A 27,697-nucleotide genomic window follows, 5' to 3' on the forward strand; every position below is an offset into this window, starting at 1 on the left:
CCAGTAACACTACACAAATGGTGCTTGCCACTTAATGCGCACTTGGTCAATTTTATCTCTTATTGTTAGATGGGATCCCTGACTGGGAGGGGAGAAGGGGGAGAGGAAGGGGCTCTGGAGCCTGGGAGGAGGCCTAAGGAGACCTCGGGGAGAGGGCTGGGGCAGCTGGGGGCAAAGCAGTGTTCCTTTTTGTATCCTATGTCACCACGATAAAATCACTTCCTCTATCAACAACTCAGCTTCTTCACCTATACAATGTGGGACTCACTTTTGCCCAACTTCCTGTTCTTTCGGAGGTGCTGTGAGAGAGAAAGTGAAAGGAGAGGAAAAGCATTGAGAAATTCAGACAAAGGCAGTCAACAGTGTAAAGGCACAGAATGAGCAACCAGCCTGACATTGCTGAGGCCCTGATGCTAGTGCCTCTGACACGTGCGTGTGCACACTCACATGTGCACTCACACATGCACACAGGCACAGCACACACACATGCACTCATGCACACACAGGCATGGTACACACACTCTCACACATGCACACTCACACTCTGACACATGCACTCACACACAGTCATGGTACACACACTCTCACATGTGCATACACACTCTGACACACACATGCACTCACACACACAGGCATGGTACACTCCCACATGCACACACATACTCTGACACACATGCACTCATGCACTTGCACAGTCCCACATGTGTACTCACACACATGCACATGTCCTCATACCTATGCCCTCACACACACAGGTATGCACACATATGCACACATGTGCACATACATTCACAAAGCACACACACAAGCACACTCATGCACACACACAGTGCCCACACTCACATGCATACACACACATGGAAACAAATTCTCACAGGACTCACACACATACACACTCTTCCTCAGGCGGTCCTAGGGTGCTGGTAGGGCTGGGCTGGACCACCCACTGGGTGTCTGCTCTGTGTTTGGGGCGCAGTGGGAACGTGGGAGTGCCTTCCAAGGCCTCCCTCTTGTTCGGAGGCCTCAGATTCCTCACACTAATCGTTAGGCCAGAGCTCGGTTCTCTGTAGGTTGACCAGGCAGTCAGCAGGGCCCCTGGGCTTCTCCTGAAGTCGTCAGAGGAACGTGCTCTGTCATGCTTCTTTCTCCTCCTTTCCTTCATTTCCAGGGCTGTGATTTGGGGGGCACTAGCTGAAAAGAACCATTTTGAAGGGTTTTTCCTTTCTCCTGATGAGAAGGTGGCTGGTAGCACCAGTGACCTGCCCACTGTTCCTGAGCTGCCAGGCCTCAGCTCCCCGCCATCCCTAGGGATTCTGTCACGCTGGACAGCAAGAGCTCCCTGCCCCTACTTCTTCCTGTCCCAGATACCTAAACTTTCCAGAGAGACCTGGAGGCTTCCTCTGTTTCTGCTACTCTTTAGCGAGTCTGTGACCACTAGAGAGTGGAGAAGGTGGTGAGAACGAGAAGGGTGGGGAGAGGGGATGAAGATGGCTGGTGATGTGAGTGTGCACGAATGTGTGCCTGAGTGAGCACGTGTAAGTGTGTAAATGAGCATGAGTATGAGAGTGTATGAGTGTATGTGACTGAGACAGTGTGTGAGTGTGTGAGTGCATGAGAGAAGGTGTGAGTGTGAGAATGGGAGGGTGATTGTGTGAATGAGTTTGTAAGTACGTATGAGTGTGGGCATGTTTGAACATGTGTGGGTGCCTATTTGAGGGTGAGAGTGCTGTGTGTGTGTGAAAGTGTGGGAATGTGAGTATGAGAGTGTTGTGAGAGTGTGGGAGTGTGACTGTGGGAGTGTGTGTGAGTGTGGGAGTGTGTGTGGGAGTGCTGTGTGTGAGAGTGTGGGAGTGTGTGAGGGTGCTGTGTGTGAGTGTGGGAGTGTAAGTGTGGGAGTGTTGTGAAAGTGTGGGAGTGAGAGTGTGGGAGTGAGAGTGTGGGAGTGTGAGTGTGAGGGTGCTGTGGGAGTGTGTGAGGCTGCTGTGTGTGACAGTCTAGGAGTGTGAGTGTGGGAGTGTTGTGAGAGTGTGGGAGTGTGAGGCTGCTGTGTGTGTGTGGGAGTGTGAGTGTGGGAGTGGTGTGAGTGTGGGAGTGTAAGTGTGAGGGTGCTGTGTATGAGAGTGTGGGAGTGGGAGTGTGGGAGTGGGAGTGTGAGAGTGCTATGTGTGAGAGTGGGGGAGTGTGAGTGTGAGAGTGCTGTGAGTGTGGGATTGCGAGTGTGAGTGTGAGCATGCTGAGAGTGTGGGAGTGTGAGTGTGGGACTGTTGTGTGAGTGTGGGAGTGTGAGTGAGTGTGGGAGTATTGTCCATGAGAGTGTGGGAGTGTGTGGGAGTGCTGTGTGAGAGTGTGGGAGTGTGTGTGAGGGTGATGTGTGTGAGTGTGGGAGTGTGTGAGTGTGGGAGTGTTGTGTGTGAGAGTGTGGGAGTGTGAGTGTGGGAATGCTGTGTGTGAGTATGGGAGTGTGAGTGTGAGGGTGCTGTGTGTGAGAGTGTGGGAGTGTGAATGTGAGGGTGATGTATGTGAGAGTGTGGGAGTGTAAGTGTGAGAGTGTTGTGAGAGTGAGAGAGTGCTGTGTGTGAGAGTGTGGGAGTGTGTGAGGGTGCTGTGAGAGTGTGGGAGTGTGTGAGGCAGCTGTGTGTGAGAGTCTGGGAGTGTGAGTGTGGGAGAGTGTGACGCTGCTGTGAGTGTGTAGGAGTGTGAGTGTGGGAGTGTTGTGCATGAGAGTGTGGGAGTGTGTGGGAGTGCTGTGTGAGAGTGTGGGAATGTGAATGTGAGGGTGCTGTGTGTGAGAGTGTGGGAGTGAGTGTAGGAGTGAGTGTGGGAGTGTTGTGTGTGAGTGTGGGAGTGGGAGTGTGATGCTGCTGTGAGTGTGTGGGAGTGTGTGGGAGTGTTGTGCATGAGAGTGTGGGAGTGTGTGGGAGTGCTGTGTGAGAGTGTGGGAATGTGACTGTGAGGGTGCTGTGTGTCAGAGTGTGGGAGTGAGTGTGGGAGTGAGTGTGGGAGTGTTGTGTGTGAGAGTGTGGGAGTGTGAGTGTGGGAATGCTGTGTATGAGAGTATGAGAGTGTGAGTGTGAGGGTGCTTGTGTGAGAGTGTGGGAGTGAGAGTGTGGGAGTGTTGTGAGAGTATGGGAGTGTGAATGTGAGGGTGCTGTGTGTGAGAGTGTGGGAGTGTGAGTGTGAGGGTGCTGTAAGAGTGTGGGAGTGTGAGTGTGAGGCAGCTGTGTGTGAGAATCTGGGAGTGTGAGTGTGGGAGTGTGAGTGTGACACTGCTGTGTGTGGGAGTGTGAGTGTGGGAGTGTTGTGAGAGTGTGGGAATGTGAGTGCAAGTGTGAGGGTGCTGTGTGTGAGAGAGTGGGAGCGTAGGAGTGTGTGTGTGAGAGTGCTGTATGTGAGAGCATGGGAGTGTGAGTGTGAGGGTGCTGTGAGTGTGGGATTGTGAGTGTGAGTGTGCTGAGTGTGAGAGTGTGGGAGTGTGAGTGTGAGCATGCTGAGAGTGTGGGAGTGTGAGTGTGGGAGTGTTGTGTGTGAGAGTGAGTTTGAGTGTGGAACTGTTGTGTTTGAGAGGGTGGGAGTGTGAGGGTGAGTGTGGGAATGTGGTGTGTGAGAGTGTGGGAGTGTGAGTGTGGGAGTGTCATGTGTGAGAGTGTGAGTGTGAAGGTGGGAGTGTTGTGTGAGAGTGTGACTTTGAGTGTGGGAGTGTTGTGAGAGTGTGGGAGTGTGAGTGTGGGAGTGTGAATGTGAATATGGGAGTGTTGTGTGAGAATGTGGGAGTGCATGTGAGTGTAGGAGTGTGTGAGTGTGGGAGTGTGTGAGTGTGGGAGTGTTGTGTGTGCATGTGAGTGTGAGTGTGGGAGTGTTATGTGTGAGAATGTGGGAATGTGAGAGTGTGGGAGTGTGAGTGAGAGTGTGGGGGTGTCGTGTGAGAGTGTGAGAGTGTGTGGGAGTGTTGTGTGTGAGAGTGTGACTGTGAGTGTGGGAATGTGTGCGAGAGTGCAGGAGTGTGAGTATGGGAGTGTTGTGTGTGAGAGTGTGGGAGTCTGTGAGTGTGTGTGTGGGAGTGTGAGTGTGAGTGTTGTGTGTGTGAGTTTGAGTGTGGGAGTGTGTGAGAGTGGGAGTGTTATATGTGAGTGTGAGTGTGAGACTCCTGAGTGTGTGTGGGAGTGTTGTGTGTGAGTGTGGGAGTGTGAATGTGGGTGTGGGATTGTGAGTGTGAATGTGGGAGTGTGTCAGTGTGGAAGTGTTGTGTGTGAGTGTGAGGGTGAGTGGGAGTGTGGGAGTGTTGTGTGTGAGTATGGGAGTGTGAGTGTGGGTGCGGGAGTGTGTGTGTTATACGTGAGTGTGAGTGTGTGAGATTCTTCTGTGTGTGAGTGTGTGAGTGTGGGAGTGATGTGTGTGAGAGTGTGGGAGTGTCAGTGTGGGAGTATGAGAGTGTGGGGGTGTGAGTGCAAGTGTGAGTGTAGGAGTGTTGTGTGTGAGAGTGTGGGAGTGTTAGTGTGAGTGTGGGAGTGTTGTGTGTGTGTGAGTGTGGGAGTGTTGTGTGTGAGTGTGAGTGTGGGAGCATGTGTGAGTGTGGGAGTGTGAGAGTGATTGTGAGTGTGGGAGTGTGAGTGTGAGGGTGGGAGTGTTATATGTGTGAGTGTGAGACTGTGTGTGAGTGTGGGAGTGTTATGTGACAGTGTGGGTGTCAGTGTAGGAGTGTGTGTGGGAGTGTGAGTGTAGGAGTGTTGTATGTGAGAGTGTGGGAGGATGAATGTGAGTGTGGAAGTATATGTGAGTGTGAGTGTGGGAATGTGTGAGTGTGGGAGTGTTGTGTGTGAGAGTGAGAGTGTGGGAGTGCTATGTGTGAGATGTGCGAGTGTGTGTGTGGGAGTGTTGTGAGTGTGAGTGTGTGAGTGTGAGTGTTGTGTGTGTGAGTGTGGGAGTGTAAGTGTGGGAGTGTTATATGTGAGTATGAGTGTGAGACTCTTCTGTATGTGAGTGTGTGAGTGTGGGAGTGTTGTGTGTGAGACTGTGGGAGTGTGTGAGTGTGGGGATGTGAGTGTGAGTGTGGGAGTCTTCTGTGTGTGAGTGTGAGTGTAGGAGTGTTGTGTGTGAGTGTGGGAGTGTGAGTGTGGGAGTATGACTGAGTGTGAGAGTGCTGTGTTTGAAACTGAGTGTGTGTCACTGTGAGTGCAGGAGTGTTGTGGGTGAGAGTGTGGGAGTGTGAGTGTGAGTTTGTGAGTGTGAGTGTGGGAGTGTGAGTGTGAGTGTAGGACTGTTGTGTGAGAATGTGGGAGTCTTCAGTGTGAGTGTGTGAATGTGGGAGTGTTGTATGTGAGAGTGTGTCAGTGTGGGAGTGTGTGAGTGTGGAAGTGTGAAGGTGAGTGTGGGAGTCTTCTTTGTGAGTGTGTGAGTATAGTTTTGTGTGTACATGTGGGAGTGTGAGTGTGAGTGCAGGAGTGTGAGAGTGAGTGTGGGAGTGTTATATGTGAGTGTGTGAGTGTGAGACTCTTCTGTGTGTGAGCATGAGTTTGGGAGTGTTGTGTGTGAGAGTGTGGGAGTGTAAGTGTCAGTGTAGGAGTGTGTTTGAGAGTGTGAGTATGAGTGTAGGAGTCTTTGTGGGAGTGAGAATGTGACTCTGGAAGTGAGTGTGAGTGTGGGAGAGTGTGAGTGTAGGAGTGTTGTGTGTGTGAGTGTGGGAGTTCTATGTGTGAGATTGTGGGAGTGAGTGTGTGAGGGTGGGAGTGTGAGTGTGGAAGTGTGTGACAGTATGTGTGTGAGTGTGGGTATGTGAGTGTAAGTTTGGGAATGTTATATGTGAGTGTGAGTGTGTGAGACTCTTCTGTGTGTGTGAGTGTGGAAGTGTTGTATGTGTGACTGTGAGTGTGGGCATGTTGTGTGTGAGAGTGTGGAATTGTGAGTGTGACTTTGGGGGTGTGTGTTGTGTGTGAGTGTGAGTGTTGGAGTGTGAGTGTGTGAGAGTGTTGTGTGTGAGTGTGAGTGTTATATATGAGTGTGAGTGTGAGACTCTTCTGTGTGTGAGTGTGAGTGTGGGAGTGTTGTGTGGGAGTGTGGGAGTGTGTCAGTGTGGGACTGTGAGTGTGAGTGTGGGAGTGAGAGTGTGGAAGGCTTGTGTGTGAGTGAGGGTGAGTGTGTGGGAATGTCAGTGTGAGTGTGAGTGTGAGAGTGTTGTGTGTCAGTGTGTGTGAATGTGTGTGGGAGTGTTAGTATGAGTGTGGGAGTGTGAGTGTGAATGTGAGAGTGTTGTGTGTGTGAGTGTGGGAGTGCTGTGTGTGAGTGTGAGGGTGAGTGTGAGTGTGGGAGTGTTATATGTGAGTGTGTGTGAGAGACTCTTCTGTGTGTGTGAGTGTGGGAGTGTTCTGTGTGAGTGTGGGAGAGTGTCAGTGTGGGATTGTAAGTGGGAGAGTGGAAGTGTGAGTGTGGAAATGTGTGTGAGTGTGAGGGTGAGTGTGAGCATGGGAGTGTTGCATGTGAGTGTGGGAGTGTGAGTGTGAGAGTGTGAGTGTGAGTGTGGGAATGAGTGTGTGAGTGTGGGAGTGTGAGTGTGGGAGTGTGAGGGTGGGAGTGTGTGAGTGTGTGTGAGTACGAGTGAGAGTGTGGGAGTGTGAGTGTAAATTTAGGAGTGTTATATGTGAGTGTTGGTGTGTGTGAGACTCTGTGTGTGTGAGTGTGAGTGTATGAGTGTGTGAGTGGGAGAGTGTTGTGTGTGAGTGTGAGTGTGGGAGTATTATATGTGATTGTGAGAGTGTGGGAGTGTTGTGTGTGAGTGGTAGTGTGAATGTGAGTGTGGGAGTGTTATATGTGAGTGTGAGTGTGAGACTCTTCTGTGTGTGAATGTGAATGTGGGAGTGTTGTGTGTGAGAGTGTCAGAGTGTGAGTGTGAGTGTGGGACTCTTCTGTGTGAGTGTGAGTGTAGAAGTGTTGTGTGTGAGTGTGGGAGTGGAAGTGTGAGTGCAGGAGTGTGAATGTGTGAGGGTGTTGTTTGAATGTCAATGTTTCAGTGTGAGTGTGGGAGTGTTTGTGAGAGTGTGGGAATGAGACTGGGTGAGTGTGAGTGTGGGAGTGTTGAGTGTGAGAGTGTGGAAGTGTGAGTGGGTGAGTGTGAGTGTGGGAGTGTCAGCGTGTGAGAGTGTTGTGTGTGAGTATGAATGTGTGAGTGTGGGAGTGTTAGTATAAGTGTGGGAGTGTGAGTGTGAAGGTGAGAGTGTTGTGTGTGAGTGTGAGTGTGGAAGTGTGAGAGTGGGAGTGCTGTGTGTGTGAGGGAGAGTGTGAGAGTGGGAGTGTTATATGTGTGTGTGAGAGACTCTGTGTGAGAGTGAGTGTGGGAGTGTTGTGTGTGAGTGTGGGAGTGTGACTGTCAGTGGGATTGTGAGTGTGAGAGTGGAAGTGTGAGTGTGTGAGTGTGAGAATGTTGTGTGTGAGTGTGTGAATGTGAGTGTGAGTGTGGGAGTGTGAGTGTGGGAGCATGAGTGTGAGAGTGAGTGTGAGAGTGTGAATGTGTGTGTTGTGTGTCAGTGTGGGAGTGTGAGTGTTGTGTATGAGTGTAAATGTGAATGTAAATTTTACTGTTTTGTGTGTGAGTGTGAATGAGTGTGAGTGTGGGAGAGTGTGTGAGTGTTGTGTGTGTCAGTGTGTGTCAGAATGTGAGTGTGAGTGTTGTGGGTGAGTGTGAGTGTGGGAGTGTGAGAGTGTTGTGTGTGAGTTTGAGTGTTTGTGGGAGTGTGAGTTTAGTGTGTGAGAGTGAGTGTGGGAGGGTGAGTGTGGAGTGTGTGAGTGTGGGAATGTGAGTGTGAGTGTGAGTTTGAGTGTCATGTGTGAGTGTATGTGTGAGCGTGAGTGGCAGTGTGAGTGTGAGTGTGGGAGGATGAGTGTGAGAGTGTGAGTGTGGGAGTGTGAGTGTGAGTGTGTGTTAGTGAGTGTGGGAGTGTGAGAGTATGAGTGTGAGTGTTGTGTGTGAGTGTGTGACTGTGGGAAGGTGTGAGTGTGAGTGTGGTAGAGTGAGTATGGGAGTGTGAGTGTTGTGTGTGAGTGTGTGTGAGTGTGAGAGTGCGAGTGTGGGAGTGTGTGAGAGTGTGAGAGTGTGGGAATGTGAGTGTGTGAATGGGAGTTTGAGTGTCGTGTGTGTGAATATGTGTGTGAGTGTGGCAGTGTAAAGGTGAGTGTGAGTGTGGGAGGGTGAGTGTGAAAGTGTGAGTGTGTGAGTGTGAGTGTTGTGTGGGAGTGTGTGTGTGGGAGGGTGAATATGAAAGTGTGAGTTGGTCGTGTGACTGTGAATGTGAGTGTGGGAGTGTGTATTGTGTGAGAGTGTGAGTGTGGGAGGAGTGCACGCTCAGGGGAGCACGCACTCAGGGGAGCGCACACACGGGAGTGCGCACTCAGGGGAGCACACACTCGGGAGCATGCACTCAGGGGAGCGTGCACTCGGGAGCGCACACTCGGGAGTGCACACTTAGGGGAGCGTGCACTCAGATGAGCGTGCACTCAGGAAGCGTGCACTCAGGAGCATGCACTCAGATGAGCATACACATTACCACACTTACACTCTCACACTCACCCTCCCACACTCACACTCACACACAACACTCACACACTCCCACACTCTCACACTCTCACACTCACACTTGCACACAACACTCACACACTCCGCACTCACACACATTCACAATCCACACTCGCACTCTCATACATGTACTCCCACACTCACACCCACACACTCACACTCACCCTCACTCACACACTCACACTGAGCACACACTCAGAGGAGTGTGAGTGTGACTGTAGGAGTGTGTCAGTGTGGGAAGGTGAGTGAGAGTGTGTGTGTGAGTGTGCATGTAAGTGTGAGAGAGTGTGAGTGTGGGAGTGTGTGAATGTGAGAGTGAGTGTGGGAATGTGAGTGGGAGTGGGAGTTTCAGTGTCATGTGTGATTGTGTGTGTGTGTGGCAGTGTGAATGTGTGAGTGTGGGAGGGTGAGTGTGGGAGTGTGTGTGTGAGTGTGAGAGTGTGGGAGTGTGAGAGTGTGTGTGTGTTGTGTGAGTGTGACTGGGAGGATGTCTGATTGTGGTAGTGTGAGTGTGGGAGTGAGTGTTGTGTGTGAATGTGAGTGTGGGAGGGTGAGTGTGAGAGTGTGAGTGTGGGAGCGTGTGTGAGTGTGAGAGTGAGTGTGAGAATGTGAGTGTGTGAGTGGGAGTTTGAGTGTCGTGTGTGTGAGTGTGAGTGTGGCAGTGTGTGAGTGTGAGTGTGTGAGGTTGAGTGTGAAAGTGTGAGTGTGTGAGTGTGAGTGTGTGAGTGTGAGTAGGTGAGTGTGAGTAGGTGAGTGTGAGTGTGAATGTGAAAGTGTGAGTGTGGTAGTGTGACTGTGACTGAGTTTGGGAGTGTGAGTGTGAGTGTTGTGTGTGTGTGTGGGAGGACTGCACACTGAGGGAAGCGTGCACTCAGGGGAGTGCACACTCAGACAAGCGTGCACTCAGGGGAGCGCACACTCAGGGGAGTGCACACGTAGGGAGCGTGCACTGAGTGCACACTGTGTGCACTCAGACGAGAGCGCACTCAGGGGAGTGCACACTCGGAAACGCCCACTCAGGGGAGCGCACACTCGGGAGTGCACACTCAGGGGAGCATGTACTCAGGGCAGTGCACACTCTGGGGAGTGCACACTCGGGAGCTCACACTCAGACGAGCATGCACTTAGGGGAGTGCACACTCAGGGGAGTGCACACTCAGGGGAGTGCACACTCAGAGGATTGCACACTCAAGGGAGCACACACAGACGAGCGCACACTCAAGGGAGCACACACAGACGAGCGCACACTCAGGGGAGTGCACACTCAGATGAGTGCACACTCAGGGGAGTGCACACTCAGAGGAGCTCACACGCAGGGGAGTGCACACTCAGGGGAGTGCGCACTCAGGGGAACGTGCACTCAGGGGAGTGCGCACTCGGGAGTGCACACTCAGACGAGCATGCACTCAGGGGAGCACACAGGGGAGCACGCACTCAGAGGAGCGCACACTCAGGGGAATGCGCTCTCAGGGGAGCACACACTCAGACGAGCATGTACTCAGGGGAGAACATCCTCAGGGGAGCGCACACACAGAGGAGCACACACTCAGGGGAGTGCACACTCAGGGGAGCATGCACTCAGGTGAGTGCACACTCGGGAGTGCAAACTCAAACGAGCATGCACTCTGAAGAGCATACTGAGGGGAGTGCACACTCAGAGGAGAGAGGAGCTCACACTCTGGGGAGTGCACACTCAGGGGAGTGCACACTCGGGAGCGCACACAGACGAGTGTGCACTCGGGAGAGCACACTCAGGGGAGCACACACTCAGAGGAGCTCACACTCTGGGGAATGCACACTGAGGGGAGTGCACACTCAGGAGAGCGTGCACTCGGGAGTGCGCACTCAGGGGAACGTGCACTCAGGGGAGCTCGCACTCAGGAGAGCGCACACGGGAGTGCACACTCGGGAGTGCACACTCAGGGGAGCACACACTCAGATGAGCATGCACTCGGGGGAGAGCACACTCGGGAGCACACACTCAGATGAGCACACACTCAGAGGAGTGCACAGTCAGGGGAGCGCACACTCAGAGGAGCTCACACTCTGGGGTACACACACTCAGGGGAGTGCACACTCAGGAGAGCACGCACTCAGGGGAGTGCACACTCAGGGGAGTGCACACTCAGATGAGCGCACACTCGGGAGCACACACTCGGGAGCACACACTTAGGCAAGCGCGCAGTCAGGGGAGTGCACACTCAGGGGAGTGCACATTCAGACGAGCGCAAACTCAGGGGAGCACACACTCGGGAGCGCACACTCAGGGGAGTGCACATTCAGGGGAACGCACACTCAGAAGAGAGTGCACTCAGGGGAGCGCGTACTCAGGGGAGCGCACACCTCGGGGAGCGCGCCCTCAGGGGAGCGCACACTCAGACGAACATGCACTCAGAGGAGAGCACACTCAGGAGAGCACACACTCAGGGAAGCACGCACTCAGACAAGCGTGCACTCAGGGGAGTCCACACTCAGGGGAGCGTGCACTCAGGGGAGCGCTCAGACGAGCGTGTACTCAGAGGAGAACACACTCAGGGGAGCGTGCACATAGAGGAGCGCACACTCAGGGGAGTGCACACTCAGGGGAGCATGCACTCAGAGGAGCTCTCACTCTGGGGAGCGCACACTCAGGGGAGTGCACACTCGGGAGCACGCACTTAGGGGAGTGCACACTCAGGGGAGCGTACACTCAAATGAGCGTGCACTCGGGAGAGCACACTCAGGGGAGCGCACACTCAAAGGAGCTCACACTCTGGGGAACGCACACTCAGGGGAGTGCGCACTCAGAGGAGCACGCATTCAGCAGAGTGCATACTCAGGGGAGCACACACTCAGACGAGAGTGCACTCAGGGTAGCGCACATTCGGGAACGCCTACTCGGGAGCACGCACTCAGGGGAGTGCACACTCAGGGGAGCACACACTCAAACGAGTGTGCACTCAGGAGCGCACACTCAGACGAGCGGGATTGCACACTCAGGGGAGTGCACACTCGGGAGTGCTCACTCGGGAGCGCACACTCAGATGAGCACACACTCAGGGGAGCGCTCACTCAGGGGAGCGTGCACTCAGGGGAGCACACACTCAGATGAGCGTGCACTCAGGGGAGCACACAATCAGACGAGCGTGCACTCAGACGAGCGTGCACTCAGGGAAGAGCACGCTCAGGGGAGTGTGCACATAGAGGAGCGCACACTCAGGGGAGTGCACACTCAGGGGTGCGCACACTCAAATGAGCGTGCACTCGGGAGAGTACACTCAGGGAAGCACACACTCAGAGGAGCTCACACTCGGGAACACACACTCAGGAGAGTGCACACTCAGGGGAGAGCACACTCGGGAGCACACACTCAGGGGAGTGCACGCTCAGGGGAGTGCACACTCAGGGGAACGCGTGCTCAGGGGAGTGCACACTCAGGGGAACGCACACAGGGGAGTGCACCCTCCAACAAGCGTGTACTCAGGGGGAACACACTCAGGGGAGAACACACCCAGGGGAGCGCACACTCAGGATTGCACACTCAGGGGAACGTGCACTCAGGTGAGTGCACACTCAGGGGAATGCACACACGGGAGTGCCCACTCCAGTGAGCGTGTACTCAGGGGGGAACACACTCAGGGGAGCACACACTCAGAGGAGCACACACTCAGGGGAGTGCACACTCAGGGGAGCACACACTCAGACGAGCACGCACTCAGGGGAGCGCACACTCGGGATTGCACACTCAGAGGAGCTCACACTCTGGGGAACACACACTCAGGGGAGTACACACAGGGGAGCACGCGCTCAGGGGAGTGCACACTCGGGAGCGCACGCTCAGGGGAGTGCACACTCGGGAACGCGCGCTCAGGGGAGCGCACAATCAGACGAGCATGCACTCAGGGGAGAGCACACTCAGGGGAGTGCACACACGGGAGTATACACTCGGGAGTACACACTCAGGGGAGCGTGCACTCAGACGAGCACGCACTCAGGGGAGCGCACACTCAGAGGAGCACGCACTCAGGGGAGCGGGCACTCAGGGGAGCTTGCACTCAGGGGAGCGCGCACTCAGGGGAGCGCACACTCAGGGAAGAGCACGCTCAGGGGAGCGCGCACATAGAGGAGCGCACACTCAGGGGAGTGCACACTCAAACAAGCGTGCACTCGGGAGAGCACACTCAGGGAAGCACACACTCAGAGGAGCTCACACTCTGGGGAACGCACACTCAGGGGAGTGCACACTCAGAGGAGCCTGCACTCAGCAGAGTGCACACTCAGGGGAGCACACACTCAGACGTGAGTGCACTCAGGGGAGCGCACATTCGGGAACGCCCACTCGGGAGCACGCACTCAGGGGAGTGCACACTCATGGGAGCACACACTCAAACGAGCGTGCACTCGGGAGTGCACACTCAGGGGAGTGCACACTCAGCGGAGCACGCACTCAGGGGAGTGCACACTCAGGGGAGCACACACTCAGACGAGCACACACTCAGGGGAGCGCACACGGGATTGCACACTCAGAGGAGCTCACACTCTGGGGAACACACACTCAGGGGAGTGCACACTCAGGGGAGCGCGCGCTCAGGGGACTGCACACTCGGGAGCGCGTGCTCAGGGGAGTGCACACTCAGGGGAGTGCACACACGGGAGTATACACTCGGGAGCGCACACTCAGGGGAGCACGCACTCAGATGAGCGTGCACTCAGGGGAGTGACACTGAGAGGAGTGCACACTCAGATGAGCGTGCACTCAGGGGAGTGCACACTCAGGGGAGCACACACTCACAGGAGCTCACACTCAGGGGAGCACACACGGGAGTGCACACTCGGGAGGGCACACTCAGGGGAGTGCACACTCAGACGAGCATGCACTCAGGGGAGAGCACACTCAGGGGAGGGCACACTAAGGGGAACGCATCCTCAGGGGAGCGCACACTCATATGAGCGCACACACAGGGGAGCGCACACTCAGGGGACTGCACACTCAGGGGAGCGCACACTCAGAGAAGTTCACACTCGGGGAGTGCACACTCACAGAGGTACGCACTCAGGGGAGTGCACACTCAGATGAGTGTGTCCTCAGGGGAGAACACACTCAGGGGAGTGCGCACATAGAGGAGTGCACACTCAGGGGAGTGCACGCTCAGGGGAGTGCACACTCAGGGGAGAGCATGCTCAAATGAGCGTGCACTTGGGAGAGCACACTCAGGGGAGCGCACACTCAGAGGAGCTCACACTGGGGAATGCACATTCAGGGGAGTGCACACTCAGGGGAGCATACACTCACATAAGCATGCACTCGAGAGAGCACTCTCAGGGGAGCACACTCAGGGGAGCGCACACTCAGGGGATCGCAGACTCCGATGAGCATCTACTCATGGGGGAACACGCTCAGGGGAGCGCACACTCACAGGAGCGCACACTCAGGGCAGTGCACACTCAGGGGAGCGCACACTTGGGATCACACACTCAGGGGAGCACACACTCAGGGGAGTGCACACTCAGGGGAGCGCACACTCAGACGAGTATGCACTCAGGGGAGAGGACACTCAGGGGAGTGCACACTCAGGAGTGCTCACTCGGGAGCACACACTCAGAGGAGCATGCACTCAGATGAGTGTGCACTCAGGGGAGTGCACACTCAGGGGAGCGCACACTCAGATGACTGTGCACTCAGGGGAGCGCACACTCCGAGGAGCTCACACTCAGGGGAGAGCACACTTGGGAGTGCACACTAGGGAGGGCACACTCAGGGGAGCATACACTCAGACGAGCATGCACTCAGGGGAGAGCACACTCAGGGGAGTGCACACTCAGGGGAGCGCACACTCAGACGAGTATGCACTCAGGGGAGAGGACACTCAGGGGAGTGCACACTCGGGAGTGCTCACTCGGGGGAGTGCACACTCAGATGACTGTGCACTCAGGGGAGCGCACACTCCGAGGAGCTCACACTCAGGGGAGAGCACACTTGGGAGTGCACACTAGGGAGGGCACACTCAGGGGAGCATACACTCAGACGAGCATGCACTCAGGGGAGAGCACACTCAGGGGAGTGCACACTCAGAGGAGCTCACACTCGGGAGCGCACACTCAGAGGAGCACACTCTCAGGGGAGTGCACACTCGGGAGCATGTACTCAGATGAGCGTGCACACTACCACACTTACACTCTCACACTCACCCTCCCACACACACAGCACTCACACTCCCACACTCACACACACACTCACACTCACACTCTCCCACACTCACACCCTCCTACACTCACACTCACACACTCACACACTCACATGCAACACTCACACTCACACACTGCCACAATCTAACACACAACACTTCCACATTCCCACTCACATTCCCACACTCTCACAGACAACACTCCCACATTCCCACTCACATTCCCACACTCTCACAGACACACTCCCACACTCACACTCTCACACTCACACAACACTCACACTCACACACGCACACACTCACTCTCCCACACTCACACTCACACTCACACACATGCACACTCTCACTCCCACACTCACAATCCCACACTCACACTCTCACACACACAGTCACACTCACACACGCACACACACTCCCACACTCACACACAACACTCCCACACTCACAAAAACTCACAACACTCCCACACTCACACTCACACTCCCACAATCTCACACATAGCACTCCCACACTCACACTCACATTCCTACACTTTCACACACACTTCTACACACACTCCCACACTCACACACAACACTCACACTCCACACACATGCACGCACACACTCACTCACACTACACACTCACACTCTCACACTCCCACACTCACACATCACACACCCACCCACACTCACACACTCACCCACACACACACTCACACTGAGCACACACTCAGAGGAGTGTGAGTGTGACTGTGGGAGTGTGTCAGTGTGGAGTGTCAGTGTGAGAGTGAGTGTGGGAATGTGAGTGTGGGAGTGTGTGTTGCGTGTGAGTGTGTGTGTGAATGTGAGTGTGAGTGTGGGAGGGTGTGAGAGTGAGTGCGGGAGTGTGTGAGTGTGAGATGTGAGAGTGTGGGAGTGTGTGTATCATGTATGAGTGTGAGTGTGGGAGGGTGTGAGAGTGTGAGTGTGGTAGTGAGTGTGAGTGTTGTGTGTGAGTGTTTTGTGGGAGGGTGAGTGTGGGAGGGTGAGTGTGCGTGTGTGGGAGTGTGTGTGTGAGTGTGAGTGTGGAGTGTGAGTGTGTGAGTATGTGTGAGTGTGAGAGTGTGAGTGTGGAGTGTGAGTGTGGGAGTGTGGGAGTGAGTGTGATTGTGAGTGTGGGAGGGTGTGTTGGAGTGTGTGTTGTGTGAGTGTGTCAGAGTGTGTGTGAGAGTGTGAGTGTGGGAGTGTGAGAGTGTGACTGTGGGAGTGTGTGCGACTGTTGTGTGTGTGAGTGTGGGAGCATGAGTGTGTGAGTGTGGGAGTGCAAGTGTGATTGTGAGTGTGGGAGTGTGAGTGAGTGTGGGAAGGTGAGTGTGGGAAGGTGAGTGTGGGAGTGTGATTGTGAGTGTGGGAAGGTGAGTGTGAGTGTGTGTGAGTGTGAGAGTGTGAGTGTGGAGTGTGAGTGTGAGTGTGGAATGTGAGTGTGAGTGTGGGAGGGTGAATATGATTGTGGAGTGTGAGTGTGAGTGTGGAGTGTGAGTGTGAGTGTGGGATAGTGAGTGTGAGTGTTGTGTTTGAGTGTGAGTATGGGATAGTGTGAGTGTGTGAGTGTGAGTGAGTGTGAGAGTAAGTGTGGGAGAGTGTGAGTGTGAGAGTGAGTGTGAGTGAGCGTGAGTGTGGGAATGTGAGTGTGTGTGAGTGTGAGTTTTGTGTGTGTCGGTGTGGGAGTGTGTGTGTGGGAGTGTGAGAGTGTGAGTGTGGGAGTGTGGGAGTGTGTGTGTGAGAGTGAGTTTGGAAGTGTGTGTGAGTGTGAGTGTGGGTGAGTGTGGTAGTGTGTGTGAATGTGGTAGTGTGTGAGTGTTGTGTGTGTGAGTGTGTGGGTGTGCGAGTGTGAGAGTGTGGGAGTGTGAGTGTGAGTGTGGGAGGGTGTGAGTGTGAGTGTGAGTGTAAGTGTGGGAGTGTCAGAAAGTGTGTGAGTTGTGAGTGTGAGAGTAAGTGTGGGAGTGTGATTGTGTGTTGTGTGTGAGTGGTGTGTGTGTGTCAGAGTGTGAGAGTGTGAGTGTTGTGTGTGAGTGTGAGCATGAGTTTGGGAGAGTTAGAGAGTGAGTGTGACAGTGAGTGTGGAAGTGTGTGAGTGCGAGTGTGAGTGTTGTGTGTGCGAGTGTGAGAGTGTGAGTGTGAGTGTTGTGTGTGTGTCAGAGTGTGAGAGTGGGAGTGTGTGGAAATGCGAGTGTCATTGTGAGTGTGTGTGTGAGTGTGGGAGGGTGAGAGTGTGAGTGTGGGAGTGCGAGTGTGAGTGTGGGAGGGTGAGTGTGAGTGTGAGTGTTGTGTGTGTGTGAGAGTGTGTGTGAGTGTGTGTTCTGTGTGAGTTAGTGTCAGAGTGTGAGAGTGTGTGGGAGTGTGAGTGTGATTGTGAGTGTGGGAGGGTGTGAGTGTGAGGGTGAGTGTGAGTGTGAGTGTGTCAGTGTGAGTGTGGAGTGTGAGTGTGAGTGTGGAGTGTGTGAGTGTTGTGTGCAAGTGTGAGTGTGACAGTGTGGGAGTGTGAGTTTGAGTGGGTGAGTGGATGTGGGAGTGTGAGTGTGTAAGTGTGAGTGTGAGTTGTGTGTGAGTGTGAGTGTGAATTTGAGTGAGTGTGGGTGTGAATGTGAGAGTGTTGTGTGTGAGTGTGGGAGTGTGAGTGTGGGAGTGTTGTGTGGGATTGTGTGTGTGGGAGTGTTATATGTGAGTGTGAGTGTGAGACTCTTCTGTGTGTGTTAGTGTGAGTGTGGGAGTGTTGTGTGTGAGTGTGTGAGTATGGGAGTGTGAGTGTGAGTTTGGGAGTGTGAGTGTGAGTGTAGGAGTGTTATGTGTGAGTGTGAGTGTGAATGTGGGAGTCTTCTGTGTGAGTGTGAGTGTGGGAGTGCTGTGTGGGAGTTTGGGAGTGTGAGTGTGAATGTGGGAATGCATGTGAGTGTGTGAGTGTGGGAGTGTTATGTGTGAGAGTGTGGAAGTGTTGTCTGTGAGAATGTGGGAGTGTGAATGTGGGAGTGTTGTGAGAGTGTGGGAGTGTGAGTGTGAGTATGGAAGTGTTGTGTGTGAGTGTGAGAGTGTGAGTGTGAGTGTGGGAGTGTTATGTGTGAGAGTGTGGGAGTGTGAGTGTGGGAGTGTTGTCTGTGAGAGTGTGGGAGTGTGTCAGTGTGGAAGTGTGAGTGTGAGTGTGGGAGTATTGTGTGTGAGAGTGTGTGTGGGGGGGAGTGTTATGTGTGAGAGTGTGGGAGTGTGAGTGTGAGTGTGGGAGTGTTGTGTGAAAGTGTGGGAGTGTGAGTGTGAATGTGGGAGTGTTGTGTGTGATAGTGTGGGAATGTGTGAGTATGGGAGTGTTGTCTGTGAGAGTGTGGGAATGTGAGTGGGAATGTGGGAGTGTTGTCTGTGAGAGTGTGGGAATGTGAGTGGGAATGTGGAAGTGTTGTGTGTTAGATTGTGGCAGTGTGTGAGTTTGGGAGTGTGATTGTGAGTATGGGAGTCTGAGTGTGAGTGTGGGAGTGTTGTGTGTGAGTGTGAGTGTGGGAGTGTTATGTGTGAGAGTGTGGAAGCATGAGTGTGAGTGTGCAAGTGCTGTGTGTGAGAGTGTGGGAGTGTGCATGCACACATACCGTGTGTGAGTTTTGCATGCCTGGGTGTGTATACTGCTTCAGCTACCACTGGGGCTGATGACTCTGCTGGTCATTTTTGAGGCAGGGCTTTCCTCCCTCCATCCCATTCCAGGAGGAGGAAGTTAATTTTGAGAACCAGTGGAAATGTGGGGTGGCTTGATGGGAGAAATTGTGGCTCACAAAGGTTTGGGGATTGATTCCCTGAGGTTGTTGGGGATTTTACCTCTGCGATTCCCCTAACTTAACTGCTCTTCAGTATTAAGCTTATGTGTCACCCTCCCCCCAAAATCTTTCCTAACCCTAGCTGACTCCACTGTTTGGTGGCCAGGGGCTTTCGAGCTCTGGTGAGCGCCCCCTGCTTCCCTCTGGCTCAACAGTGCACATGATGTTTATGAATCTATCTGCACCCCTCAGCTCTGAGCTTCTCTAGGACAGTGACTTTCCAGATTCATCACTGCACGTCAAGTGTCAGATGTAGGGCCACACCTAGGAGGGGCCAGGGGATGTTTGTCCAAGGTGTGTGCTAGCAAGGCCACTCAGGTTGCAGGGTGGGTTTGGGCAGGAGAGAAGGGACCCAGAGTCAGGAAACACAATGGGGAGGTCTTTGCCTTAGTCCAGGTGTGAGAAGATGGGACAAGGGCTTGGACAGTGGGGAGGAGGAGAGTTGGGAGCCTCTGCACTAGGGGGTGGTTAAGAAGAGTCAACTCACTGGCCACCAGCTCATGGACCTCCCGGCCAGGAAATAGCCACCAATGGTCCCTCGGTTTGCACGGATGGACGACTGGAAAGGAAATAGATGAGATGAGGATTTCTCAAGCCTCTCTGAACCTCTGTCCGGCCCCCTCCCTGCAGATTTTCTGCCCCTTGGTGCAGTCACTCTTGGGGACACAGAGGGAGAAAACTGAGGCAGAAGAGAGCTGCCTGAGGCTGGTTCCACGGTTTCTGAGCTATGCATCTTGGGAGGGTCACTTTCTCTGTGAGCCTCACCATTCATCTCCCAGAGCCAGTGCGAAAAGCAAAGGCGGTAACAGATGTCATGTGTGTGAAGCCATTGGTTGTGCACTCTTGTCCCCTTATCCTTCTTTCCCCAAAGTGCGCTTTCGGAGTACGATTTAGTATCGCCTCCTTAGATGTGTAGTGCTCACCCTTTCTCTGAGCTGATCCCTTCCCTGCTCCCAACAGGGCTCCCATACTGGAGGCAGGAGGACAGAGAGGGCTGCAATTTGACTGTGAGACTTTGAGCCCTGAGCAGAGTTATGGGTTCTGTTTTGGAGTTTCCCTGGGTTGAAGTCAGATCACGCCACTGAGCCCCATCCAGGACCTCCCTGTCTTACACCAGTAGGTGGTCAGTTAGCAACCTGTTGGAATGGTCTCTGGAGACACAGGTGAGGGCAGGGCAGTGGGTAGGGAAGGATGAACTTGAAGCAGCTATTCAAATGCAAAAGCCAACAGTTCTCTGACTTTCCCCTACGGGAAAATAATCAGTCACCAGGGAGTGATAAATGTGTGTGATGCCTTGTGCTTGTTAAGCTTTTGCTTGTATTTCGCTTGTCAGCTCTCATCCTGTTGGAGGCCACATGAGCAAAACAGATCCATTTTACAGATGTGAAAATGGAGGCCCAACATTGGAAGTAATTTGTCCAAAGTCACAGAGGAGTTGGTGCTTTTCTTGACTGGCCACTTCCAGGACCCAGCGATCATCTGTTAGCCCAATTCTTCCTCATTCCAGCACTAAAAGGCAGGGACTGTTCACCCTCCTTTACAGATGAGGAAACTGAGGCCCAGAGAGGGTTTCTGACCTGGTCACAGCCTAGGAAGTGACCATCTGGGACTTGAATCACAGCAGAGTCTAAAGGTGCTCACACTTCTGCAGAACGCCATGGTGATAACAGCAGTCATTTATTGCCTGCTGATCAGGCACCAGGCACCGTGCCAGGTGCTGCAGTGTGTCCTGTTGCTGAATGATCACAGTGTAGTGCTTACTCTCTGTCAGGCCTCTGAGCCCAAGCTAAGCCATCATATCCCTTGTGACCAGATGGCCTGAAGCAACTGAAGATCCACAAAAGAAGTGAAAATAGCCTTAACTGATAACATTCCACCATTGTAATTTGTTTCTGCCCCACCCTAACTGATCAATGTACTTTGTAATCTCCCCCACCCTTAAGAAGATTCTTTGTAATTCTCCCCACCCTTGACAATGTACTTTGTGAGATCCACCCCCTGCCTGCAAAATGTTGCTCCTACCTCTACTGCCTATCCCAAAACCTATAAGAACTAATGATAAGCCACCCCCGTTTGCTGACTCCTTTTTCGGACTCAGCCTGCCTGCACCCAAGTGAAATCAATAGCCATGTTGCTCACACAATGCCTGTTTGGTGGTCTCTTCACATAGATGCGTGAAACACTCTCATCGTTCACCTGAGAAAGCTGATAGGCCTTATATGTTCCCAGGGACATGAGGCTCTCATTGTTGCAGCTAGGACCTGAACTCAGGTTTCCCTGACCCCAAAGCCTGGCCCCTGCCTATAGCCGGAGGCTCCTGGGAACAATGGAGAATAGAGTAACCTGGGAATCAGCCTGGCACACTTCTCTGAGAGCACATGAGCCCCTACTCGTTTAGAAATCACCTTAACCAAGATGCTAACGAATGCAGGACTGAGGTAGGGCCAGGGGTCAAGAGTTCTCAGAGTTGGGGGCCTTGGGGTGGGAAGAAGGAAGGAGTGAGGCTCAGGGCAACCAGGGATGGTTGGGGCCAAAGGCAGCAGTGCTCAGAGAGGAGTCAGGAGTCGGGGGCCTGGTCTGCCTCGGACTTTCTGTGTGACCTCAGACCAGCCACACCGCTCTCTGTCCTTCTAAAAATGAGGAGATCAGGAGCCTGATTCCTGAAGGCCCTTCCATCTCGGCTCCATGGTTCTATGATCTGCTTCTTTCTGCCTAGCCCTGCCCCAGTTCCACAGCCCCACCCAAGCTGAGAGACCACTACTACCTCCCCTGCTAGCCCCAGCTTCAGGGCCCACTTACCCAGATTCCCACAGCAAGGACGAAGACAAAGTAGATGACCACCACGCTGATGTCATAGGCGTGCAGACCAACTCTGGAGTCTTGTGCTACTTTTGGAGCTGTCTCAGTCCTGACCCCGTCCCCTGAAGCTCCAGGCCCCATTGCTGCCAGTTCCTTGCTCATCTGTTAGTGTTAGTCAACAACAGGCTGGACTTTGAGGCGCTCCTGGCTTCATTCCTTTCCTTTAATGATTAAACTGTCCCAAGCACCATTAGTTGGTGAGAAAACTCTGAGCCCTGCTGGCACATATAGTCCTGCCTCCTTTTCTCCCAACTGCCACCACCAACCCCTGCAGGACTCCTTCCTTACCCCTCCCTGCTGCCACTACATGCACACACATACATGTATATGTATACACGTGCACACACATACATGCAATCTCCCTACCACCAGAGAAGCAGGAGGAGAAAGAGGAGAAGGAGGAGGAGGAGGAAGAGGAGAAAAGGAGCAGAATATTGGAACCCCAGAGGTGGGAAGGACTTCAGAAATCAAAGTGTTCAAACTCCTGTGTGGTAGGGAAACCAAGGCCCAGGGAGCCAGGACTGGAGTCAAATTTCCTTAAGAGTTCAATGCAATTTTCTTTTACCTAGTGGGAGGGGGACAAGGGGAAGGAGGTGAAGAGTCTACTGTGACCCTAGCAAAGTGGTCTCTACCTCATGTACTCACGCTCCAACCTACCGAGATGTTGCATTCTCTTTTTATACAGTGTAGGAAACTGAGGCCGGGGAAGACACCATGGTTTATTCCAAGGAACTAGGCAGGGCCATCTCTGAAAAGGCAGAGCCAGAATTCACATCTTCTGATGCCTGACCCATACTTCCTATTCTGTGCTGTGACAGATGAAGTGGTTGTGGTCAGGAGGCCTTCCCTGAAAAAGATACAGGGCTCCTTGGTTCCAGGGAAGACCATCTCTGGGACTCAGGCTGCCGAGATTCCAGTCCCAGCTCCACCTCTCACTGAACTACAGATGCCTTTGGGCAGGTTCCTGAATGTCTCTGGTCCTGAGTGTCCTCATCAGTATGACGTGTGCCATGCCTGCCTCACAACACCGATAAGGCTAAGATGTGCTCCTGAGAACCTCTGCAAACCCTGAGCTACTGAATGTTCTTGGGGTTAACACAAAGAAACTGACCTCAACCACCATCTAGCCAAGGGACCCAGATGCCATACACACAGATATCTGCTCACATGGTCCTTCCAAATGAGCTGCATTTGGAATATTTCAGTCTTACAAATATTACTCTGCATGCATCTGCTGTAGGACCCAGACTGGAGTAGCAGGAAAACAGATCTCATTGGCCCTGTCCCCCACCCCATACCAGCTCTCACTGGCCTTATCCTGCAACCCATCCCCAGCATCATATAAGGATCTCAAGGCTGAGTGTGAGGACCAGATCCTCTTTTTTCCCCTTTTGGTGGAAAGAAAGGTGAAAGGCAGGGTCTTAGACCTTCTTTCCCCAGTTCTCCTATCCCAGAACATCAGGCACAGGCCAGGCTGAGCCCCGAGGAGAGGGACATTGATCTGGGAGAGAAATCAGGGTAGTCCCCAGCTGGGTCAGGGTTCCGTGGGATCTAGCACCTGTTAGGATTAGATACCAGAGAAAGAGTCCTTCATATACACATTTAAAGGCAAGTTTATCAGACAAACAGGGATGCAAGAGGGGCAGCATTAGAAACATCAGGAAAATGTGAAGGACCAGGTGCCCAGTGGTCCCTGGGGTGAGCTGGATATAGGGGCAGTGGGAAATGAGGCTGGCAGATCTCTGGGTGTTAATCAGGAAGCAGGGAAGGAGTGGTCTGAGCTTAGGTCCCTGAGCACACCACAGTGAGGGCTCTGGATTCGGACGACTCTTCCAAAGAAGGGAAGAGGAATGTCACAGGGAGAAGACAGCTGAGTCTTGTACTTCTCCCTATGCTCCCCACAGGGAACCCCCTCACCCAGCCCTTGGGGTTTGCTATAGTTTGGATGCTTGTGTTGCCTCCAAAATTCATATTGAAACTGAATCCCCAGTGCAACAGTACTAAGAGGTAGGGCCTTTAGGAGTGATGAGCCCATGAGGGCTTCTCCCTCATGGGTGGGATCACTACCTTATAAAAGGGCCAAGGGAACTAGCCAGGCCCTTTTGCCTTTTTGCCTTCTGCCACGTGAGGACATAACCACAAGGTGCCATCTTGGAGGCATAGACTGGGCCCTCACCAGACACTAAACCTGCTGGGGCTCTGATCTTGAACTTCCAGCCTCCAGAACTGTGAGAAATAAATTCCTGTGCTTTATAAATATAAATTACCTGGTCTTAGGTGTTTTGCTGTAGTAGTAGGGATGGACTAGGACAGTGTTCTGCTGCCTGCATGCTCTGTCTCCCCATCCACCTCACAGATGCCTGAGGCTGACCCCCAACCCCTGCACACTTACCTAATCCAAAACTAGCAGGTTTGGGTTTATAGTAGCCTCTCCTCAAATGTATCTAAGACTTATCTGTAAGCTAATCAGGCACATTAGCAACACAGAGACCAACAAAGCATCAGGAAAGGAGCAAAAAGGACTTTGAAATAGCCAGGATGGACATTCTAAAGCACAAAACCTAAATCTTTGACTTATCAGTGAGCCTTGTGACCCCACTCAGAGCCTGTTTATTTTTGTTTTACCCAGAGTCTTGTTATTCATATCCCAACTCACAACAAATTAGAAGAGCGGGGGCAAGGCTACACAGGGACAGCAAGGAGAATGGCAGCTGATGGGTTGATGGTGCATGAGAGGTCATTAAAACTGGAAAGACCAGGAAAGACAATGCAAAAGATGACCAAATCGGGGCAAATGAACCTATTAAACTGTGTAGATCAACTCTCAACAAAGAACATTCTTGAGTAGCAGCCAAGATTCACACACATATGATGACCCAGAGTCATCAAGGAAAGATGATTGTGGCCATTATGAGTTTTCTATTTAGAAGGCATGGAGTCTGAAACCCAGGCAGGAAGAGTTTCATGCAAAAAGATCAAACATTTTAGGCAGGTGTTGGCGTTCAAGGCTAAGGCCTCAATCATCCAGAATGTTCTCTCAGAGAACTACCGAGAGTGAAGGATGTCCTCATGCTGTCAGTCCTACATTAAGTGAGGCCTGTCATATCCCTGACCCTGTACAGGGAGCACACATATCTTTAGTTGTTCATGCCCTGTGGGGAAGACAGACAGTCACAAGACAGGTGCCTTTGACACAAAACAGGTCACATTTCTTTCTTCCTTCACCCCTTTCTTCCTTTTAGCTGGATAGCCCAGAGGAAGGAGCAATGTAGTCCTTTGTTGAAGAGACTGAGAAAGACTTATGGGAAAGGGGAACAGTTTCAGCCATGCATAAAAAAGTATAGAACTATAACAGGCCAATAAGTGGAAGTTGCCACTGAGGCACCAAGTCATAATATACATAAGAAGAACGAAGTTGGAGGTTTCCTGCATCCTGAATTCAAAACTCACTACAAAGCTACAGTAAAGAAAGCAGTATGGTACAGGCATATGTATTTATTATGGTACATAATTTTAAAAAAGCCATATAAACCAATGGAATAGAATAGAGAACCCAGAAATAAAGTCTCACAGATACAGTCAAATGACTTTTGACAAGAGTACGAAAACCACTCTGTGGGAAAATGACAGCATTTTCAACATATGATGTTGACAAAATGGAATATCCCTATGCAAAAGAAAGAAGTTGGACCCTTACACTGTACCATATATGAAAATTAACTCAAGATAGATTGAAGACTTAAATGCAAGAGCTAAGAATATAAAGCTCTTAGAAGAAAACATAGGGTAAAATCTTCATGCCATTGGGCTTCGCAATAATTTCTTAGTGACAATGCAAAAATCATAGGCAATAAAGGAAAAAATAAATAAACTGAACTTCATCAAAATTAGAGCATCAAAGGACACTATCAACAGAGTGAAAAGGCAACCGATGGAATGAGAGAAAATATTTGCAAATCATACATCTGATAGGGCTTAATACCTATAATATATGAATAATTCCAATAAATCAACACAAATGAAACAAACAACAGTATTCAAAAATAAGCAAAAGAGTTGAATAGACAATTCTTCAAAGAAGTTATACAGGTGGCCAAAATGCATATGAAAAGATGTTCAACATCACTAATCATTGTATCACTGTGATACAATATCACTTTGTACCCATTTGGATGACTCTTATCAATAAAACAGAAAATAACAAGTGTTGACAAGGATGGAGACAGGACAGTGGAAACCTTGAGCATCACTGGTAGAAATATAGGATGGTGCAGCCTGCATGGAAAACAGTATGGTAGTTCCTCAAAACGTTAAAAATAGAGTTACTATGACCTTGCAATTTCTCTTTTGGGCATATATCCACAAGAATTGAAAACAGAGGCTCAAAGAAATATTTGTACACCCATGTTCATAGCAGCATTATTCTTAAGGGCCAAAAGATGCAAACAACCCAAATGTTCATCAACAAATGAAGGGATAAACAAAATGTAGTCAATACATTTAATGGAACATCATTCAGCCTCAATAAGGAATTCAGTGCTGACACATACTACTACAGAGATGAACCTTGACATTATGCTGAATGAAAGATAATTTTTGAATGGCCAAGAAACAAATACATAAGAAAAGAAATAGAGAGTTTACTAGATTAAAAGCTCACATTGAAATCCTCACCTCTCATAAGCAATAGTCCTTGATCATTGATGCCCAGTCTCACTGCCTTTTTTCTTTAGAGCCTATAGCTAGGGCTGTCATAATAAGGACCACAAACTGGGTGACTTAAGCACCAGAAACAACATTCTTGGCTGCCATTCACGGATGCCCTTTGTTGAGAGCTGATCTACCCTGTGTGAATGGAACCATACAGCTTTCGTCCTTGTCCCAAATGCTGTGTGGTTCCATTCATATAGGGTGCCTAGAGTCATCAAAAATCATAGACACAGAAGGTAGAATAGTGGCTGCCAGGGATTGGAGGAGGAGGGCTTAGGAGTTACTGTTTAATGGGTACAAAGTTTCAATCTGAGAAGATGAAAAGAGTTATGGAGATAGATGGTGGTTATGATTGCTTAACACAATGAGTGTCCTTAATATTACTGAACTTTATACTGAAAAATGGTAAGTTATACATTATGTATATTTAACCACAATAAAACGTATAGAAAAAAAGACATAATATACATACAAATTACAAAATAAAGAACAGATTTGTAAAAGAAATACTGAGAACTGAATTTGCAATTCCAAAGACTATGTAGGGGGGATACAAAAGGATTTTGTAAATATTTATTTAGACAAATCTTTGTTGCATTTTCCCAATGATCAGGGAAGGGGTGTGGGGCTGCTTGCCCCTTGCTCCAAGTGTAGTTTCAGTCCAGGAGTGTTGGCAGGGAAATGTGGAGAGCTGGGAGGGGTGCCCCTCAGTTGGGGCACCTTGGACCAGAGTCAGACTCAAGCCAAAAATACATAAAGGGCAAGAGCTTCTGGCCTCCTCTTTGCTTCTCACTCACTTCCCTCCCACTTGAGAACTGTTAACTCTGGCATCAACAAGCTGCAGTTCAAGGAGGGAGGAGGAGTTGTAGGGAGCAGGAATGTTCTGACTTGAGTAGGACGCTCTTAAGAAGGCTCTGGCTCCTGAGCCTGGACAGCATAAGGCTGATTCTTCTCCGTGGATGTCCTGGTGGAGTGTGCAGGTGGGGGTACTTGGGATTCGTTGGTTTGGGATTGGCCTGCCCCGCTAGCAGTTGGGCAAAGATTGTGGGAGTGTTTCTTTGGCATATGTTTATGTGAACTAGATGTGGGCCACATACATGAAAAAGACAGTGTTGAAATCTTCCATCCTGTTCCATATGCTCCCTAGGGGGATTGGGTCCTCAGCTGGCAGAATCTGGAAGTGAACCGCTGGAAGTGTGGATGCTGTGGAAGAACTGAAGTGGCCCACGGATTACCGATGCAGTGCTTAGTGAAGAGTGCACAGGGGAGGTTCCTAGGCTGCGGGACTCCTTCATCCTCCACCAGGGCATCCACAGGGAAGAGTCAGCCTTATGCTTGATCCAGGCCCATGAGCCAGAGCCTTCGTAAGAGCATCCTACTAAAGCCAGAACTTCCCTGCTCCCTACAACTCCTCTTCCCTCCTCAAACGGTTGCTCCCAGGGGTCAGACTTAGCAGTTCTTGAGTGGGGAGGAAGAGAGTGAGAAACATGAGAAGCTGGACACATCCCCTTTTCCCAAGGTAGGCAGGCCCTGCAGCAGCCCCAGCTGAGGGTGGCACCTGTAGGGAGGAGAAGTCTTACCTTTGCATGA

General features: G+C 51.8%; 1 protein-coding gene across 1 annotated transcript in view; it reads right to left on the reverse strand.

The window, feature by feature from the left end:
* SLC5A9 (solute carrier family 5 member 9) overlaps window positions 1-21,516 on the reverse strand; it is a 41,494-nt gene extending 19,978 nt beyond the window's left edge. The window contains exons 1-2 of the mRNA XM_073007321.1: window positions 21,338-21,516; window positions 19,026-19,097 (exon numbers count right to left, since the gene is read on the reverse strand). Coding sequence (XP_072863422.1) covers window positions 19,026-19,097; window positions 21,338-21,499 — 234 coding nt within the window. The 5' untranslated portion in view covers window positions 21,500-21,516. The remainder of the gene's footprint in view (window positions 1-19,025; window positions 19,098-21,337) is intronic.
* Window positions 21,517-27,697: the final 6,181 nt, after the last annotated feature.

Source organism: Chlorocebus sabaeus, chromosome 20 (assembly GCF_047675955.1).
Source record: "Chlorocebus sabaeus isolate Y175 chromosome 20, mChlSab1.0.hap1, whole genome shotgun sequence".
Lineage (NCBI taxonomy): Eukaryota > Metazoa > Chordata > Mammalia > Primates > Cercopithecidae > Chlorocebus > Chlorocebus sabaeus.